This window comes from Melanotaenia boesemani, chromosome 13 (genome assembly GCF_017639745.1).
Source record: "Melanotaenia boesemani isolate fMelBoe1 chromosome 13, fMelBoe1.pri, whole genome shotgun sequence".
Lineage (NCBI taxonomy): Eukaryota > Metazoa > Chordata > Actinopteri > Atheriniformes > Melanotaeniidae > Melanotaenia > Melanotaenia boesemani.
In genome coordinates this window covers 12,202,274-12,224,303 of record NC_055694.1, presented here as the reverse complement: position 1 = coordinate 12,224,303, position 22,030 = coordinate 12,202,274, and the positions used below count along the sequence as shown (strand labels likewise).

The 22,030-nt window shown below is 38.0% G+C and overlaps 1 protein-coding gene across 1 annotated transcript in view; it reads left to right on the top strand.

Annotated features, from left to right (window-relative positions):
* Nucleotides 1-1,417: 1,417 nt before the first annotated feature.
* LOC121651649 (poly(rC)-binding protein 4-like) overlaps nucleotides 1,418-22,030 on the top strand; it is a 33,765-nt gene continuing 13,152 nt past the window's right edge. Inside the window, exons 1-6 of the mRNA XM_042004004.1 lie at nucleotides 1,418-1,840; nucleotides 14,457-14,646; nucleotides 14,813-14,836; nucleotides 16,102-16,134; nucleotides 18,018-18,134; nucleotides 20,757-20,888. Coding sequence (XP_041859938.1) covers nucleotides 14,539-14,646; nucleotides 14,813-14,836; nucleotides 16,102-16,134; nucleotides 18,018-18,134; nucleotides 20,757-20,888 — 414 coding nt within the window. The 5' untranslated portion in view covers nucleotides 1,418-1,840; nucleotides 14,457-14,538. The remainder of the gene's footprint in view (nucleotides 1,841-14,456; nucleotides 14,647-14,812; nucleotides 14,837-16,101; nucleotides 16,135-18,017; nucleotides 18,135-20,756; nucleotides 20,889-22,030) is intronic.

The following is a 22,030-nucleotide window of genomic DNA, read 5'->3' as shown; positions in this document are numbered from 1 at the left end:
TTTTTCTTGCCATTTGATAACCTGTTTGAGTTTATGTCTTCCACTTGCATTTGCCTTTAATAATGTATTGTTACATTTATTGTAATAGCAATTGTGATAAAGAAAAAACGTTCCTGTCTGTCTGGTTTGTGTCTTCGAGTGGACCCTCCCTCCTGTTTTTAGCAAGCTCAGTATGACACGAAGTACATCTCATTCATCTCAATAAGTGAGAGTGTAAAGGTTTAAAATGTTCTGAAACCCAACAGATCCCAGCTGTCAACATACCTTTGGGAAATATAACCTCATCCAACTGTATGAATGTGCCATACAAGACATTTCACTTTGTCTCTGTTTCTTTTCTTTTCACTGCTTCAAGCCAAGACAAAATGTCACCATCAAACATACAAATGAAACAAAATGTATTAGCTCATAGATATGCTATTTAAAATGTCAAAAGGGATGATTCAATATCCTTTATTTAAAAAAAATTATAATAAAAATCATGTCTATCTTTTCATTCTTTGGTGTGAAGGGACCTGCATCATTTGTGAAATAGATTGAGATCTCGTGCTCAAATTACCCAGATGGCTCCTTCTTCTTCGAGCAGTGGGAGCTGTCAAGATGTCTTGTTTTCAGTGTCTTTAAATTAATGAGCAGGGATGCCAATTGAAAATTCACAGTGAGTGCACTTTGCTTTGAGTGAAATGACTTGTTCAAATCATTCTGTCACTAACAGACTATTGTTTCAGGTATATCTAAGTTAAAAACTGTTTTAAAGAAAGCAACCTAATAAATACAGTACCAATCCTGCACATGATGAAAGGCTATAAAATGGATGCATTGACAGTCATTTACTATTAAAGACTACAATACACAAATCCATGATCATTTCTCCCCTTTCAGTAAATATTATTGCATGACAGAACAATGGCAATACGAAGACAACTACTCAAGGTGGCGCCATAGGAAAGAAAGTAGCTGGTCCAACGCATCAAAAACCTAAACTCATCAAGAGGTTTCTGGATGAGCCACAATATTTTGCATGTTATGATTTGTTAAACACCCAAATGTATTATCGATTTATAGCCACCGATTGGCCGAAAGGCTGAGACAGTATACTATCACGGTATTGGAGTAGACTATCTTTGTGATTTGCAGTTAACTTCATAAAATATGATAGATTCAAATTTGACATGACATAGAAAAGAAAAATAGAATGATAAAGCCAGTTTACAAACTGTGTTAGTTGACACTTCTGGACACTACAAATTCATTCCCAAAATTCCTTCCTTAAAGATCACAGTGAATAGTGTGGCACTTCTTTTTGGGGATAATAGAACAGCAGATTTGCCGGTCATGGCACGTTTTCACACTACGCAGATTTTCAGTTGTTCTGGATGTTCGTTGCGACGTACATCACAAGCGCGTCGCGCTCCCAGATAGAGGTCCTGTTGGGGACAAGAGGGATCACATCGTACCAACTCGTCAGTCGAGGCTGGGATACAAACGGATTGCAAGATAGAAATCATCGGAGCTGAAGATTTTTTATTATTATTATTTTCTCTCGGAGAGCGCCACTATTTTTCCCTCGTGTTGCTTGTGTTAGTAGGGACCAGAGTGAACGGGGTGGTCGCTGCTTGTATCCATGTGTACATGTGTGTGTGTGCGTACGTGTGTGTGTGTGTTTTCCTTCTTCAGCGCAGAGGCGCCCTGCACTCCAGTCTGCTGACACACCGGGAGAACAGTCCGCACTACACCTCGGTGTCATTGGACTATATGTGGATTCAAAGCCCAATCAAGACACATCCATGGCGATAGTTTAGTGAGAGCTGCAGCTTGTGACCTCTTACATGAAAAAAAGGTGAGTACCTGCGCTTTTTGGACAGCGCGTTGCCAATTCTACAACTTGAATCGCTCTTATCCAATAGATGCCATTAAGGATCGTCCAATATATCTGAATTACATCAAACTGTGACTGTTGAAATAATCGACTTAAAACCAGAATCCGTTCATTTAACTGAAGGGTATAGTTAGCTGTGTACTGTTTGCATAGTGTCCTGGTATTTTTTTATTTTTTTATTTATTTTACTTTGACGCACTCATGTGTGTAGGATGAAATGTTTTGTGAGTAAAGCTGAATTAATGAAGCCATAAACTGACTGCTTTGTTAAATCCAGCATATGGCACACTGTCCAGATGAGCAGTGGGACAGCGGAGGAGACAAATGGTCTCTTGTGTGAAAACGGTTTTATGGTAATAAAAGTGGACCCCGCTGAAGACTAGGCCAGTACTGAACACAAAGATCGTTCTCAACAAGTCTGGTACAGTGGGCGCCTGCTCGGTGCTGAGGCAGCGAGTGTGCGTGACAGCACCATTATTCACCAATGCCTAATTGCATCACTATTACACTGGATAGAAGAAATGTCCTGATAAAGAGGCAAGACTTAAAGCCAAAATTAAATGTAGAATCCATTTGGTTGTGTTTAGTTTTATTATCACATTTAAGAATCCGTGATTACATTTGGTGCAACTGAAAGGAGAATTCAGTTGCACAATACTTTAGTAGAGACTCTTAAACAAAGAGACTTTTGTCCTGATCATTTTTTTTTTTTTTTTTTTTTTTTTTGTACATCTCTGACCATATTGTACAAATCAGGCTTGATATTTCTCTCAGCCAAAATGAAAGATTTATTCACATTTTGCCATTTAAATCTGGTCATTTTAGCCACACAACAGGCTCATGTTGAACAGAAGGGACTAATCATTTTCATTTAGGAACTATTAATGGCACCATCTCAGTGTAGGCCTGGCGATGGATTCTGAAAGTTGTTCTTCCAGACTGAAAATGCTCATGAATTTTGCATTTGTACTCCTGGTTTGTATCCATTTGAACAAAAGTAGAGGCTAACAGTACACCAAGAGCATTCCTCATCACATGACATGAGAATTCTGTTGGATGTAATGTATGGAGGCAGCTACATCCTAAAACGAAGAAAATATGATTCAGGTTTATTTATCTTCCCGAGTACATAGTGGGAATCAATAGAGAATAGAATTTTATTCAGTATGTGTGTGTGTGTGTGTGTGTGTGTGTGTGTGTGTGGTGAACTGGGTGTCTGCTCAAGAGCAAATACACTACTTAGCCTTTTCTTGGAAACTGAATAGAACATGTAATTTCACCTACGTGAGATGCACCTATCTTTTAGACGTACTCCAGGGGGTACAATGTCAAACCATTGTGCATTTCAGATTCTCTGTGCAGATTCAATTCCTTAATGCACTCTGAGACTCAGAAATCTAATAAGAACTGGAAGAACATCTTTAATAATGAAACCCCACCTGCATCTCAGCTGCAGAATGAGGGCTGGAGCTGAAAGGCTTCATAAATAACAGAGGCCAGACCTGACACGTGCTACTCCAACGTCTGGGAACTGCCAATAAGCCCCCTCATCTAGTAAGATGCTGTTCTTGCTGAGTGAAATGAGAAGGAAAAACTGTTTTACTTGCCAGTTTTACTTGTGGTCATCAAGTAAATGTAGCTCAGTGAAACAGCTCTACTTTGTTAAAGAGAAGGATCGTGGACATTTTACTGACAAGGAGAGTAAAAGAAATTCTTGGATAATTTAGATATTAAAAAGACAGAGGACCAAATTTTTCTCTTGCCACAACAGCATCTCTTATGCTGATCTTCTGTTTTTTTCCACCTAAACTTTTTTTCTTTCTATTTTTTGTGGCTCTCCATTTTATGGGGCTAATTGGTATAATTATCTTGACTTAGGCATTAATTTCCATGTTGGTGTAACAGTGGCATTGATACAAATTAATTTCATCTCATGTATGTAAGCTAAATCCCCTGCAGGAATTAACCTGCATTTGAGCAACTAACCTATGCATGTCTCTATCTAATAACCGCAGACTTTTTAGGTTCACTTACACCTTCTACACGTTTTGTTCATATCCTTATAACCTACCATAAACACTTGTTGATTTGCAATAAACAGTGTAAATTCATTTGGTTTGTACCCCCCGAGAAGAGATCTTGTCTTCTGAAACATAATGTGACTCTCGTCTGAAGACAGACTCAGTGGCTGACAGAGCTTCAGGCTGTCCCTGCTATGAAAAGATAGCACTGTTTTGAGCTCTGCACATTGACCCAGCAGGCCTCGTGACTCTCGTTGTGTCTTGCAAAGAGTCTCATGAGCATGATTTATTTAGTTCAGAAGTTACACTCAAAGAGACACTTTCATGCTGTCTGGTCAGTACAGAGAATGACTGAAGAAGTTAGGTGTACACTAAGAATGCCACTCTATGAGTAAGTCCTGTACATCAATCGAGGAAGCTAAAAGACTGCTTTGCTGACAGTAATCCACTTTGCTCTGCAGTACTCTAAAGGGTTTTTTCTTTCAATTGGCCATCTGCATCTGTGTGTGTTTTTTTTTTTTTTTTTTTTTTGTATCATGACAAGGGGAGAAGCTTTTCATCCCCCTTCAGCTGGTATCTGCCTGAAATATTTAACAGGGACTGCACTATTTTTGGGTTTGTGCTCAGTTTGTTGTGGAGCTTATGTAATATGTAGTTTCAGCTCAGCGTGCATGATAATGTTTCATACTAAGTAACATGCCCCCAACTTCGCTAACCTAAGCAGAATAATGATGGGAAATACACAATTGTGTCACCAAAGAAAGGATACTGTACAGTTGAGATTTATAATTGAATTGGAGGAAGAGCTTCTGCTCCATGTGCCTACAGACAAATTTAATTGCCATGTTTGATAGTGTCTGTTATGTCAAGGAAGCAGTACTGGTCCAGATCGTCTCAGGTTGTTAATTTCCAAGAGATATTGATCAGTTTTGCTCTCTTCTCTCCAACTGTCTCCATCTCTCTTTCTTTTCCTCTCAATTTGCCGCCCATCTCCTGCTCTCCTCCCTTCTCCCCTCTCCTCCGAGGTGTCAGATTCTCTGACTCATGCCCTGGCGTGGAGGATGGGAGGAAAGCAGGGATGAAAGAGAAGAGAGAAAAGTCATTTTACAGATAGAGAGTGGAGTGACCTTCATCCCGTAAGAGGGATGGGATAAAAGCTGGAGTTAATACCCTGCCAAAGTGTATTCTCCACTGTGCCAGAAAAACCATTGAAAATGATATATGGACCTAATAGTAGCACTATAATAATAAGAGGCATACTATTGAAAGGCAAAGCAAATGATCAGGAAATTCCAAAGTTGTATGCAGATGAGCACATCCCCTTCTGTAGCATGTAACATACAAAACCAGCTGAAAATGATCACATGAAACTATGTGTTTATAAACACATTTATAAATGACCGCTGTGTAGTGTATAGGCCTGTTCCACACTGCCCTGACACTAACTAAAGCCGTTAATACAGGCTCAGACAGTGTCACTGTGTGTCTGGAACCAGCAGCCGCTTGGGAGATAACAACTGACAGCACAGAAATGGCCTTATAAGGTTCATTATTTGTGTTGTATCATCCTTGCTGGCAATAATGAGAAGGGAAAAGGGACTCAAATTTACCTAATGAGTAGGTGGGATTCAATGCAAAAACAACAGCATCAAGACCTAATCAATGCTCTTTAAAAGCGTATTTGCTTATCAACAACTATTGAGTAAGAAGTATCTAAAGCTGTTCCATCCTGATGGCTTATAGCCTAAAGTGTGCCATTTACAATGCTTTTCATTGGCAGCTGGATTTTACCATTAAACAAGTTAAAATATTTTCAAATGTTTTAAAAAATAATAGTTCTTCAAGGTTATCGACTGCCTGAAATCTTGAACCCATGAAGGGCTTTTTGTGTTATTCAACTCTTGGTGTGTATTTTATATAATTGGTTTTGTCCTCAGAGAGTAAAATACATGTGTTAATCAGGTTAGGCTCAGGTAATTCAACCATTTTAGGATATTCCACTTCTTAACTTCAGGAAAACCTGGATAGGTTTATGCTGTACTTTTGATGTTATTGTTGATCTGCACTATAAAGCACCGTCCTATCAGCTTTGCTGCATCAGCTGAATTTGATCAGACGGCATATCCTTTTACACTTCAAATTCAGCCATCTGCCTCGGCTAGATAATCAATAAACACTAGAGATCCAGTGTCACTGGAAACCATGCATGCTCATACCATCATGCTGCCTCCACATGTTTTACAGACAATGTGGTACAAGCAATCTGTTTCTGCTGCATTCAGTGCTCATTTGACCGCATGTTGTGGGTTCACAGTAACAGCTCCTGAATGCAAATGTTACACTTGGAATCAAGACTTCACCAGATGAACAAATGAAAAAGACAACAAAATAACAATCATGGCAGTTTTTAACTCAGTTCTCCAAGTATATGTAAATCCTTGAAGAAAAAAAACTGAGCATCTTCACTTTGTGCTCTCATTCATGATACATTATATTTTTTGTTTGACATCTTACATTACAACAATAGAAATATGTCAGTATCCAAATAACAGTAAATTAGCTAAATATATGAGCAGCTATAACATATTAAGCATCTGCCTAATATTAAGTAGGCCACACTCCTGCAGTTCAGACAGCTCTGATTGTGAGGAGTATTACCATAAATATATATCAAATCTCATGGTGTCCTCTGTAAGGTGCTGAACACACTGGCAGTGGATCCTGTTAGTCCAACAGGTTGTGGTGGAAATCTGTGATTCAGGGAAGTTTAAAGGCCAGATAAATGTCTTTCATTGTGGGGAAGCACATTGTCGCGCTGAGGTAGGCTGCTGCTGTCTGGGAGTTGTTGCTATGGGAAGCAAGTGTACAAGGATGTGTGATTGGTCTAGAACAATGTTTAGGTGGGTGGAACATGTCAGAAAAAGATCCACATGTATGCAAGGACCTGGTGTTCCCCAGCAGAACGTAACGGTGAAATGAAATGATCATTATTATTTAACCCACCTGTCAGTAGGTTACTTGTTGTGAATGATCAGTGGGTGTTTATACTGAAACTTCTATCATGTGCGATGTTGCTGCTCAAGAGCATCAGAGCCAAAGTAACACACTTTAATTTAATAGTGTTAAGGATCATTTAAGATCATCAACAACAACTGAAAAAATCACATTGATTTCATTTTGAATTCTACATATTTTACCCACTCTTCAAAGCACTACATCAAATGGATTAAAAAACACAGCCGAAGGTTAATCTTATCAGCATCAGCCACATTTAGGTGCAGTGGCCCTCCTCTCTGCTGCAGGGAAGCCAGGCTCCAAGAGCAGCTCAAGGGTCTGATAACCCTCTCTGGTGCCTTGTGGTTGACAGGCGACTAACACTGGAGGTCGACACGGTTGTGCTTTAACACCAGATGTAGGCGGGGGCTGATAGGAAAGCACAGTCAAGGGCTGACCTGTCCCATTATATGTGACAGAGCTGAGACAGACATGCCGAGAGAAGAAACACTGCTCTTTCATTTTTAGCCTCTCCTGTTTCACAACTAAGACCCTCTTCTCCTGTCAAGTTCATCTCAGTGGGAGATCAAGGAAGTGCTGCTACTTTATAGGAAATGTTTTGTACTCAAATCAAAATATTTTATTTTATTTTATTTTATTTTATTTTATTTTATTTTATTTTATTTTATTTTATTTTAGTTTATTTTAGTTTAGTTTAGTTTAAGATGGGTTTTGAAGGGTTTTGTTTTTGTATTTTTCTTATGTGACAACATTTGTGTAAAAATTCCTAGGGTTTGCTTGAGTTGCTTCTAAATCTCATCCTAGCACATCCTCCTTGTTGCACTGAAAAATAAACCTTGAGGATGTTTTTACTATTAGCTGCAGCTGGAGAACCTGATAGTGTTCATGAAATGTAGCTTCCCTTCTGAGAAGAGTTTTGCCTTGTTGGCTTTTTTAAAATTGCACCCTTCTTGTAGCTGTGTTAATATAAAGCTCAAATCAGTGATGACTGAGGTGTGTCCAGTGGTTTGCGATGTGGTTAAACCTAACCCAAATATATAATCCTTCTTTGAATATTTCATTCACATAGAAGCGAGTTTGTTAATCATGGAGCTTCTGCATGAAGCTTTCCACCACAAGAGCTTTCACAAATTCTCTTAACTTCAGTATCCTCAGACAGACTCCAAATTTATTTACACGGGTATTCTTGTTTATTCTTGTTTATTCCCTCAGCATCTCATTTAGGTTTAGTAAAGACTAACAGAGAAAAGGAGCCTAAAGGACTGTTTTCTTCCCTCTTGTATCTTTCATCATTGTGTAAGGGCCATGACGCGGTCTTTGTGTCATCCTGTCTGCTCGAACTTTGCAGTAGATTGTACTGGTTCTTGACAGATGGATGCGCAAAGTCTTCCTGTGGAACTTCTCAGCAGATCAAAGCCTGTCCGCTCTTCTGTTTCAGCTGGATATTTTCTCTGTGCTTATGTGTGCATGGTATGAATTGTTGGCTCCTTTTATCTCAGCAGCTGTATGCAGGTTTTTTATGGGTTTTGTTTTGGTGCACACAGTCCTGTGAATGTAGGGTGACGTGTGTGCATGTGTGTGTGTTTGCGTGTGTGTGTGTGTGTGTGAGTGTGATTGGTCTCTGACCTCCTGCCCTCACTGTGCGTGTGTACACACATTGGCACCCTCTCACTTACTGCTCTATATGTGCCCATCCTGGGGGACACCCCCTCCTCTCTACCTCTGTGTGTCAGCCGAGTAGACACTCAATACCCCTGACCGTGTGCATGTACTGTATGCAGAGGGGAACCCTGTTTCTGTCGTTCACCATGGAGACCAGGCATGTCCTAATCCAGCCCAGAGCCGTCTGTTTGCGGGTTGTGTGAGGGACATGGTTGTCTCAGAACAGGTGTCCAGTTTTCTAGACAACCGGGTTGCACAACATTCTTTTCATCTCAACTCTCTCCAGAGTTTAAGATCCTGAAAATACAGCAAGAAAAAAATATTGCTGGCAGCTGTTAAGGGGGTGTATGCTGGTAAACATCTTCAATGCATGCTTTACAGCTCTGTTTTTGTTAGCTTTGGTTAACTGGAAAGAATATTTGAGATTATTACATGTTTTTATTAAAATGGGTGTTTGGGGGTGTTTTAGTCTTTAAGAGTTCATGTATACAGTGTTTGTTACATTTTGATGAGTAACCTGTACATTATCTTCTCATATCAGTGAAATGTCTACAGCATGATATGTACATAAGTAAATAATGTGTTTCATGTGGATTTATGCTATATCTATTAAAATAATTTTGGATTATCAATGCAAATAAAACAAATCTCCTCACAAATACCAAGTAACTGATAGATTTCATAAAACAACATAAAAAAAAACTATCAAAACAAGCCTGACTAGACTGCTCATATTACTGTTAAGGTGTGTGAGCCCAATGCACAATCTGAGTATATTTTAGAACAATACTTGGCCACATTTTGTGACTTTTAAAATGAAGCAACAACTTAATAATCTCTAAAAAGTATTATGATTGGTACAATGAATTTAAATAAAAGCAGAGAAATACCTTTGCATTGTTTTTTTTTTTCTCAGTGTTGTCATTTAAGAAGATTTGTGGGTACTGAGGACAAATGGAAACCTAATCCAGGGAAAAGTTTGATTTTTTAAATTAATTGATTATTTATTTATTTTGTTAGTTTTGAAAAGTTCTGCTAGAATACAGAGTCCATCTTCCACCATACACTTAAGTTTATGTAACCATAGTTTTAAGAAGAATCTTTATTAAAAAACATCTTGTGTCATGAAATCTGATGGTTTAGTGAGCTTGCATGGAATAATATCACATGTTTAAAATTACATGATGTAAAACAACAAAAGGAAAAGCCTTGCTTATGGGTTTCCCAAATTTCAGGGACACCTGTAAGATTTTCTTTGCTATCATATAACAAAAAAACATAAAGTGTAACAAGTAAAAATGCAGATTGTATTGCTCAGGTATATGAAAGCTATGCTATCCTAGCAGGTCTGTCTTTCTAAACACAGAAAGAAAAACAACCAACAACCATTCGAATTCACTCCTATGGAAAATTTTGATTGATCAGTTAACGATTAACCTAACATGCATGTCTTTGGACGGTGGGAGGAAGCCAGAGTACCCATGCATACACAGGGAAAAAATACAAACTCCACACAGAAAGACTCGTCTTGAACCCCCTCTCCCCCAGCTGAGGCTCAAGCCAGGACTTGCTGTGAGTCAATGGTGCTAACCACCACCCCACTGTGCAGCACTGTTGGTGTGTGCTTACCTTCAAATCCAGATCCACAGATAGTGCCTTTTTACCTGTCCCCAGATCACAGCTTTTTACAGCAGAGCACTCACCTTATGGAACTTTTTACCAGCTGCATTTAGACACAGAATCTCATGATACCTTTGAATCCCTCCTTAAAACTCTCCTCATTTGGAGAGCTTTTGGCATTGTCTGATGAATATATCATATATTCTACTACTCTTTAACTGGCTGCCTTGCCTCCTTTTTCTGGGGAAGCAGTTGTGTAAATATCTTAGGACGGGTGCTATATACATAATCCCTTGTTGTTATTGTTGTATTATTGTTGTTAGTGTTGCAGCACAGGAGGATAATTAGACGGTCTCCTGGCCGGCACCTTGCAGTTACCTTTATCAGATTAGCTCTCTGATGTTATTTATTTATTGCTGTTATTTGTGCCCTAGAATTTTGTTATACTGTATTTCATGTTGTTTTTGATACTGTATCTCAAGTTCTTTAATTCTCTGCTATGAAAAGCAGTTTATAATACTGTTTAGAAGTGAATAAAGGTTTTTAACATTAATAGTAGTAGTAGTATTAACAACTAAGTAGTTTAGATTTAACTCTTAGCACGTTTAATTTATTACTGGAGTTACACAGAAAAAAGTAGCACTTATTGCAACAAATTCAAATGTTACTTGTATTGTTTGAAACTTCAACTAAATCAATAACTGGATGAAAAAAAAAGTTCCCCTAACGACAATTTGTTTTTGTGTCAATCCCTTGGTTTTACATTGGCAGGCTTAACTCAGCAAATATGAATACAAGTGGGGACTCACGGCCGAAACTCATGTGATGTATTCAGTCAGACAGAGAAAGACCAAGGTTACAAAGTCAGTGTCAGAAGATGAAGACTGTAGATGTGCTCTTGGCTTTTCTCTCTTGGTCTGAGTGCATTTTGGCAGCTTTTGGCTGTAGTCTGCACTTTGTTAATTCTCTGTTCTGAGTTACCAGGTCTAATTTAGAACAGAGGAGCTCTGTTCCTCATGGAACGCTGCTGCTTGGGATTCTGAAAATGAGGGGTTCAGAGGCTCACCGCCCTCACACAGACACAGAGCACATGCCTTGTAATCAACCCACAGAGATCCACATAATCATCCCTTTAACCATTAACTCCTAATGCAATAAAGTGCTAACATTTTAGCCATGCCTTTCAGTGCCTAAACATAATAATGTTAGCCCACGGGCTGCACAAATGTGCTCTATGATTACCTGTTCATAGTGCATCGATCAAGCTTAAAGTCATGATCATTTGGCCTTACATCCGTTGCTAACAGCAATTTAGAAATGTTGCAGCTTTTGTTTGTCATCAGTCAGCCCTCAGGCTTGAGGCTTTGTATTTATGGAAATAGCATGGAGACAAGCCTCTAACTGATAGCTTTGTAAGTTGATCCAAAGAAGCAGAGCAAGTTTTTTTAATTTTTTTTAATGCACCAGAAAAATGACACCACATTGTGCTTTGAACTGATCTCATTTTGACAGTTTGGCATATCAGACTGTGCTATGACCATGGTGGGAATATAAAACTCATAGAAAACATCAAGCTCTGTGACATCTAAAGAAAGCTGCATGTACATTAATAAATCAGCCTTGTACTGGTGGCCTTGTGCACTAAATAAAACAATAAAATTTCCAGTAACCAGTCTCTAAGGAACTGGATCTCATCTAGAATAACAGCTTTTTAAAATAAAATATGGTGTCTTCACATACCATAACAGATTAAAAAAAATAAAAGAAAGAAAAAACGTCCTAAACTAAAACAAATACGCATCCATCAGGCAGTGTTAGGATGACTGCAGCAGTAGGCTGGTATACAGTAGCACTGTAGGCTGGTTGGAATGCATTTGGCAGATAAACAAGTGGCCTTGATGAGTCTGAGGGGAAAATAATTTGTTAGTATGTTGTTACTGGAGAGGACTGGTTCTCATGATCTGTGGTGATAAAGGATTAAACAACCAGCTATGAATTACCTCAGATATTGGAAGATTTTAATTGAAATCAGTATTTAAAAGAGAGAAGGTTATAAAAATCTGTTGTTTCCTTGGTCTTTCAGCTATGCTGAAATCATCAACGATCGCTGTCACCCAGTAAACTTTTATGTACCAAACTAGAATATTTTAGCCTCAGACGTTTGCTGTTAGCTGCTAAAAATCAAACATTGCCAGTCTGCACCTGAAATACTATTCACTTTATCTACAATATATTGTGAATAAGCAAAGCAAGAGCAGTTTGGTCTCATGTTATGCAGACATCTTTTACCAGCAGAGGCGGCAGCCCCAGCCTTTGGCGTAGATACCAAAGGGGTAAACTATGCATCATGTCCAGCAGATTTAGGCTTTCTTTGCAATAATAAGCTCATCAAAAACCAAAAACTCAATTTAAAATCAGCAGGTTTTTATTAGTAAGTTGCGGAAAAAAGGAAACTGAAGCTGGTCACAAAAAGTTATGTTGGGAGAGAGTCTACAGCAGCAGCCCCTGTCTCTGCATTTATGCAACAATCTAGATGGGTAGTCGTACACACGACATACTCTAAACACTACACGATTTGTCAATCAGTGCTGGCATTGCTAATGTTTGCCTTTCACAGAAAACAAGTGACCCTATTAACCTGCAGACACCATGATCATTTCAACTTACTCATCAAATGATGCAAATTTTGAACATTTTGTTTGCATCTAGACTGGTCAAGTAGTCAAAATGTTTTCACCGTTTAACTAACTAGCGATCTATTAACCTTTGCATAGAATGTGTGATTTAGCATTCCATTAGCATCCATTAGCACATAAAGAATCCCATGAGACAAAGCTAACTGAGAGCCAAAAACAGAATCTAGGGAGGCTGCTACCCTCACAAAATACCCAGTATCCTAAGGTTGGTTGTTTCTACAGTGATGTTAACACATCACACATCATTCAGCACCAGCACTGCCAGTGTTCATGTTTTGAATTCATTGCCATGGAGGAGGGACATACAATTTAGAAAAGTATTTAATTGGAAACTAAATAAGTATCCACCACCAATTGTATATATGATATTAAAGCATTTATAGGCAGAGATAAACTAAAATACCACCAGGTATTGTACAACATTTTGTTTATATTATCGTGGTCCCCTACCAGACTAATTATATACACCTTATGTAACTGTCAGTTTTTAATTGAGAGTGAAAATAATTGTTGCAGAAAGTCTTGAAGGAAGGAAAGAAGGAAATGTAGGAATTTATTATTTAATTTTTTGGAACTGTGCCTTTACTTTCTGCTTGTGTACCAAATTCTGGTTACTATCCTCTAATTTTTTTAATCCTTTTATATTCACCTCTATCCATACTGAGATATGTAAGCAAGTATAAATCATGAGCCAACAGGAGTGATTCCGCGAACTAATTATACACACAATGCTGAGATTGTGCTCGGCCAGGTGTCTTCCACATTAATCATAATGCCATGTGTCACATATCTAACACGCACAAAGCTGCTGTCACATTGTCATTCTGGGATCAGTACAGATGCTTTTCATTTGTTGCCTGGATATAAATTCTGCCCTCCCTCCACAGTCTTTTTTTGCTCTGGCATGGAACAGATAGAAAGAGATCTCCAACGAAGCTCCCAATATGTTCAGCTTTATGCAAACTGTTGTAAATTGAATTTGATTAACTTTGCATGAATCTCATGCCACACTCATCTGAGGGGGAAATGTCTTTCTTCTTTGTTCTTTTTTTGCATCCAATTTAAAAAATCCCTCAGCTCACTGAGAGAGAAGCTGCTTCCCAGGTTATGAAGACATAAAGTGTTAGTCATCAACAACCACCCACAGTCTGTCAGGATCCCAAAGCACCATTGCTGACACTGCTGGTGCCTCTGGTCAATATCCTTCTCACAATCATAATTGTGCTCATTATGATTTTGTTATGAATATTTCCAACATTATTAAATCCACCCAAACTAATGAAGAAGTTCCTCACAGACACTCAAAACTGAGTGTAGCCTCAATGTTTTTTTTTTATCATAGCTTCATCTAGACATCTTTGATTTTGCTAAAACTATAATTCGGTTGACAGTACTGTTAGAGCCAACACAAGCATGCAGTTTCCAAGAGCAGAATTAGAACATGAACATCAGTTTTGCTAGTGCTCAATTAGCCTTAACGTCTCCATAATTTCTGGCCTATTTATAAATGTGTATACGAATGATATAAACTGTATAATTTAAAGTGTTGTTCTTCTCTCTCAGATCAACGTTGAAGGTTGTCGGAGAACCGGAAAACGAGTCCTGGCCTTTGCCCAAGTGTGTGACCATCGAATGAGCCTTGTACATGCGTCTCCCTGTGAGCCACTCCCACATCGTTATGAACTGTGAGCAGGACTTTGGAGACGGGGGCTTGGGAGTGACCCTCACGCTACGACTGCTCATGCATGGAAAGGTTGTTAATGTATGAATGAATGAATGAATGAATGTAGGAATCATACAGGGTAATTTAAGCAAAAGATTTATCACATCAGAAATGATAAGCCTTAGTTGTGCAGTTTGGTTGTGCTTTTGCCTTTTTTTTATTATCAATGTAATTATATTTATCTCTTTGTGTTCAGGAGGTTGGCAGCATCATAGGAAAGGTGAGAACATTTATTTTTCATCAAAGTAAAGGATCTGATATATAAAGATATTCAACATTAAAGACAAAATTTGCTTTATTTATCAGATTAAATAACAATCTTTAATCCTACAATTTCATTGTTCTACCTTACAGATGGCTTTCTTGTGTTTTTAATCAGCCTTTATAGAATAATTTTCTCTGTCTTGATTCTGTTTTGAAATCATCAGAGCAGAAAACCCTCTAACAAACAGTTATCGTTCTGAATATCTCCATCTGAAATATAATTGCCTCAAGCCAACCCTCTCAAGACCTCCCCACCACCCCCACCTTCCATAAAGCACCACAGTAATCCATCAAACAAAAACATTAGTGCTTTGATTGCAAGCCTCTTGTTGAAACTGAGCTCCAAAGACATATTACTGTTGGGCCCTTGTGGGCACCTCTTGCGTCTGCTAGGAAGGGTCTGTCGGGGCTGTGTTGCTTCAGCAGCTTCTGCGATTAGCCTAAAAGACATTGATGGGAAGAGGAGGCTAAATGGCAAAAATTGGAAAGGAAATAAAAGAATGATGGTACAATTGATATGCAATTGAATTGCAAAAATCTGGGAAAACACATGATAAAGAAATGGAAAAAATCGGTGCAATTTGTGCAGTTTGATAGAGAAAGGTAGATGATCTTCAGTACGTGGATAACTATCTTATTCCTTCATATTTTCTGACTTATTTTGGCAAATTCTCTTCTCTCTCCAATCAAAACAATTCCAACACAAAAGACAACAAATAATGCATTTTCCTGGAACATGGTAAACAACAAGGTTGTCCAGCTGCGGGATGATACTGTTGTTGATGCTCTTGACAGAAAGTGGTTGTCAAATTGTACATGAGGGTGTGAATAGCTTGGATGGACTTGAGCCAAAATGAAGTGCGGTGGAAGAGAGAAAGCAATCAAAAAGCCAGGGGATGATGTGCCTCGGTGTGACACAAGTCTGACTTAATATTGTTGTCCCTAGTGGGAGGCTTTCACACACAGCATACAGTATGCAGCCATTACAGCAGATATTCACCCCCACACATAAACACTTACACACTATAGTTGATGTTTTGTAGAGTTAGTGCAGAGGACATCACAAAGATGCATTACAGACTGAAACATTAGATGAATTTATTTCTGCTGAATTTCATGGTTTGAAATGATAGGTTACTTAGAGGTCGAGGGCACTGTCATGTTTCAACTGAAGCATATTCAATTCTGTTTAAAGTTGTCCTTCATCTTGTCTTTTTTCAGAAAGGAGAGACTGTGAAACGAATACGAGAAGAGGTACAGTTTGTGATTTAAAAACTTTAAAGCATGACTTTAAAGCCCCGTATGTGCATTTACTGGCATGTGTTCACATCCTGCAAACTGCTGTTTTGGGGTTTTGTGAGATTAAAAATTGTGTGTCTTTCAATGGTTAGTTGTTGCTATTATGAAAAAATAATGCAGTTTGTCAGTGTTTTCTGCATCAAGGCATGAAGCCACTACATCTTTATTCAGTAGGTTCATCTCAAGTAAAGATATCATTTAATTTCAGGGGACTCAGATGCTGGTCAGGCTTTCTGACAATTCCGTGTATTAATAACAAGATCACTTCTCTCTGCCTGTTTGGGTGCTCTGACTCTGACAAGCATACCGAGTAGCTACATTGTCCAAATTATGTTTTTGGCTATGGCAGCACTTTTTAATTTAGCCGCCCTGTTCTTCATTTCACTTCCTCAGTCCTTTTTTCCTTCCTTGCCTGCCTAAAACACCCTCTTTTTTTTTTTTCTTTCACTGTATTTCCCTCAGATCCTCCTTTATGAATCTCAAGAGTACAGCCAAACCAATACCGCTTGATTAACTCTTGGTATTAAAAAGTAATTAGCCTGACACTGGTGGTAGTACATTTGATTCTTTCACTGCTGAAAAGGTTTTATGCTGCACTTTATGAAACAGAAGGATAAACAGAGAAATGGCAAGGGCATGGGACAATGCAGCCCTGCAGAGCTGCTGGATAAAGCAGCCACCCATGGTAGCCATGCAGCCATCCATTCACCCATCCATTCAGCCAGGCAGTTTTGGCCTTTGTTGCTTCCTTACAAGCCTCATCCTTTCATTCCCTCTCCAAGTTTTAAAGTCACAGGAGAGGGAATGAGTTATTGGACTGACAGAAAAATGTCCCAGAGGTTAGAGCACTGTCTTGTCTTTGCTCATGCGTCTTTAACAAGACATACAAGGACACAAAATGTGAGGAAACAAGGCAAGCTGATTTATTGTCTGGAAAGAAATGATTTAATCAGTCTTATATCAAGAAATGTAGCTTTCTGTCTCACATTCTTTCATGAATATTTGCTTAAAGTAGAAAAGAAGAGGAACATGAATGAGTTAGAAAATCCAAGCAAATCAAGAAAATGCTGAATAAAAGAACTGAGGAAAAGGAAATGTCCAACTTTTGTTTTACCAGCTTTTAAGGCATTTTTATTCCTGACCTTCCCTTAAATTATGCAGAATTCCATCAAATGTAGATAATTAAAAATAAAACTTTTAACAAAAAGCTTTAAAACCTCTACATCAACTAAAGAGTACATCGAAACGTTTGAAACATATTGAAAACGGAAGTAAGAAAATGAAAGCCATTGATTACTGTGTGCACATTTAAAGATAAAGTAAAAGAATAAATACATTTAAAATGTGTCTAATTTATTAAAACCTCAAAGCAAACATCAGTGTTTAAGAGCCACACTTAAATGAGATGACCTATCTAGCAGATGTCAGATGCTTCAGGAAGCAAGGGGTGATCATAAAAACCAAAGGCTGCTTCACTTTGTTGTGATCCTTAACCCAATGATTGAATTTGTATCAGCCGACCCCTTTAGTTTTGATGTTTTGTAATGTATAAGTAGGTATATTGAGGACAGGGTAAGCTAAAACAAAAAGAAAGGAAGAGCCTGCAGACTATAAATTGGTTTACCAGTCACAGTGAAAGCAGGGAAACAGAATACCTGGAATTTCTGTCAAGTAAACAAGATCCTCTAGCAGCTATTTACTGTCTGCCTCTAATCTGCTTTCATATAAAATCTTTAACACAGCACTGTCTAACTCTTAGCAAGAAAGCAAGTAAAAATTTTTCCCAATTCATTGAATTGATCTTGTGTTGCTGATAGCCTCTGTTGACTGTTCCACAGAGCAGTGCACGTGTCAACATCTCAGAGGGCTCCTGTCCGGAGAGGATCATCACCATCACTGGCTCCACAGACAGCGTCTTCAGAGCTTTCACCATGATTACATACAAACTAGAGGAGGTAATACAATGCAATTAAAACCAGCAAAATCAGCTAATTTCATCAGTAGAACAACAATGTCGGCATGTCTGTTTCATATAAAACCAATCAGGATGTAATAAAAAATGTTTGTTGTAAGGTTTTGAAAGTGGTCACACATAATGGAGCTAAAATATCAAGTTTTTGAAACATGGAACACGTGCAAGAGGCCATTTTACTGCTTTATTACAGGATAAAATCTCCTGAGCTTTGCCTCAGAATTACCACAAAAGTGCTTTTATCACTATATTGATTATGCTCTGAAGTGAAGGGATGGAAGGCAAAAATTGTAGCATTGCAAAGCACTTGAGGTGCTTACAAATAAGATTGCACTGAATTATCTGGGATAGAGGATTGTAGCTCTTACGTCTTTCATTTATTACTTTTCACATTTAATTTCATGTTCACCTCACTTAAGAGTCTAAGTGTAATTAATTTGTGGCTGCTAATAAGAGAGATTTGTACACATCTCATTGGAGGTATAGATAAGGGTGTCCTCATGTTAATTCCCCTGGAGACTGCCCATCACATTGTTAATTATAACAGTGGAATTTTCTCTCAAATTAATCCTCATAGCAGATACTGACAAGGAAAGTCGCTCAGGTTGACAACCCTTAGTAAACAGCATACACTGTTTGGGGAAGCACAGTGCAGTTTTCATTAAAGATCTTTCACACTCACCTCTTTTCAACCCTGAAACTCCTGAGTTTCCATGGTAACATGTTGGCTGACCCACTGTGCATAGCTTCCACCATATAGTTGAGTTATTGAATGTCTGACACCTTTATTTATAAACAAAAAGGGAATAATCTTATTTCTGCCAACTAAGTATTAGACCTAGCATTTGTTTCTGTCTCTGTAGTTTATGATTACACAGCAGCACATGCTCACTTATGTCTACGTCTCTCATTTGGCAGTTGATCAGTTGTTTTATGGATAATGTCTTTTCCCAGCTGCTGCATATTTATGCAAATGCTGAGAGCTGATAATCTGAAACATTGTTCAACTATTACATGCACCACCCTATTAAAGATGCATTTTTTTTCTGAGGTATTGAAGCACAGCTTGTACGAAAGCCACATGGAGTCCTTACCCCACTCGCAATGCAATAAGCTTTTAGGATTTAAGCTTAGGAACTTGAGAGTGTGCAAGCAGTACTTGTATAACCCACTGTCTTGTTTCCACCAGTTTGCTTTGAGAGCCTCTTTTTGCCATGGCACCACAAAGTATGGGAGCGTTCACGGTTTTTAAGATGTAGTTCATATTTTTAGATCAAATCAAGAAATGACACCCAGAATCCTGTGATTGTACGGAGGAGCTATGTGCTCTTCTTCTAATGAGATGAGACGTCAAGAGAGCCTGATCCGCCTCACTAAATATAGACACCGAGCACAGGCACAAGAGGCTCATAAAAAATATGCTTTTAAAATTGAAGTGCATGGTTATTAGAAACACTATGCATCTTCTTTCAGAAGTGAAATCCCTTGAGGCTACATCCACGCTGTCCCTTCATAAGTCAAACTCTGCTAATTTTACTGCATACTAGCCCAAACATAAGTCATAAAAAAAGCAGCGTGTTTTGCATTCTGTCACACTATTGCTGTGAGTGTGAGACACAGGGCAACATATTTACATTTCAAAGGTTCACAGAGAGACACTATTCATTACTTAAAAGCTCAATATCCCCCCATAGCAGAGCAGATGCATGTTTGCTATCTGCACTGGAAAAACAATCATTGAATCATCAAGGTTCTTAGTCCAAATACTCAATTTACATTAAAAGTTAAAAATAAATTAAAGGTTGATAACAAACATTCTAACTTGCTTAGACTTACAATCATACCATTTTTTTTATTCCAGTTGCCATTTTTTAAATACATTAACATGATGGGATAGAAAATAAATTGCTAACTTACACAGAGTTGGTCTAATTTAGACAAAGTCTTGCAAGTTAATAGATTTTGCCTTCATGTTATTGCATGGCAACTTTCAGACAAAAGTGCTCCTAAGTGGAAAGCATGAAGCACGATGTTCCTCAACCTCTGCTGTGATTCATGTTTCCTCTTTAATAGAGAAGTTAGCAGTCACTATGACTGAACTTAAACAGTTCTTGAAGGGCACACACTGGACTGGAAAAACATAGGTTACATTGCTAACCAGCCTCCTGTGGATTTTTCAGTACATTCAAAAGCATCTACAGACTGGCAGAGGTTAATTAGATACATATGTTGGGTTGCTCTAAACGAAGCTATACCTGACACTTCCAGCATGGATCCACTGTTTTTTTTTCTGTTCAGGTTGACAGAAATTCAGCTAGCTCAGAATGTGCCGGCTTTGCTCTTCATGTTTTTAGGTTTTAAAGTAATATTTATAAGCAGTAATATGTTGACTCATTAGCAAATCAGCTCATCATGATGCAGTGTGAATAGGGATTAGTTAACACAAGTCAATCTTTGCTCTTTGTTTTTACTCAATAAATCATCCTAAATAAGTAAGGGGGCATGATAAAACAGGATCTAAGAAATGTCTTTGTCTTGTTTTTCATTCTTTCCAAGTGTCATTCACCATGTTTTTCTTTTTGCATATCTTCATATCGCTCTGCAGGATCTGACTGCACTTGTGGCCAATGGCACCATCAGCTCCAAGCCACCAGTCACCCTGCGGCTGGTCATTCCTGCCAGCCAGTGTGGCTCGCTCATCGGGAAAGGTGGTGCAAAGATAAAGGAGATCAGAGAGGTGAGCAGTCAGAGCACAAACCTACTGAAAAGGCAATGCTAAAGTATAATACACACATATGCTTATGGAAATGTAAAAATTAAGTTCCGTCTAATATATCAGGTGGTATTTTGTTACGAAAATCTTGCTGGGGTTTGGATGACTGTTTTTTTACACAAAAGAATTTAAGATAGTAGATTCTGATTAGGGTTCACAGAAATTACTACTGAAGTTCATAAAATATAAAGGTTGCACAATGATATGTGCTGGATTCCAAAGTTGGAACAATGGATCAAAAAATATACATACTGTATATAAATAAATGACTTTCAAATCTTGCTAAAACTAAATTTAAAAAGGAAATATTATATATTTGTTCTTAAATATGCATAGTTTCTATTTGATAGATTGATAAAAATTTGGAAAGCCACTTTTTTTTAAGTTTAAGTAATTTGGTCCAGATATGTCACTGAACACAGCATACACTGTGACTCAGTCGTGGCAAATCTGAAGGGAAAGAAATTCTGACAACATTAAGGCTCAGCTGAAACATTAGGATTAAAGTTATCAGATGCGCTGCCAGAGATATCTGACCCTGCAAGTTCAACTCTGGAAATCTACAAATAGCATCTTTGTCATTGTAGCCTTGACTTTCCTCAGTAATATGACTCTTTTTGTTTTTCAGCACAGATTTTGTTGTCTTGTTTGTATCTCGTTGTCCTTTCATTTACAGATTTTGTTTGGATGTTTGCTACAAGACAAAAACTCTGTTGCAGACACATTTATAATTTGTGAAATTTCACCAGAACCTGTACATTAATGTTTCATTATCAGCATGTTGAAGCTTCAGAGTTTTGAGCTCAGACATTTACAGATGCAAACTTACAACCACAAATTAAAATCACAACAACAAATAAACAAACAAAAATGTGTATATATCTTTTCTTATTTATTTTTTTAACGAGTCTTTTGGTTTATTTGATTATCATGAAATATGTTTGGTTTACTGTAGTTTTTTTTTTTGTTTTTGTTTTGTTTTGTTTTTCTAAGTTTTTATTATTATTATTATTATTGATACATTTTCTATGGTTTTCTCCAGGGTTTTGTTTTCTGAATAGTCAATGTACTTGCGTTTGTTTTTTTTTTTTTTTTTTTCTTTGTTG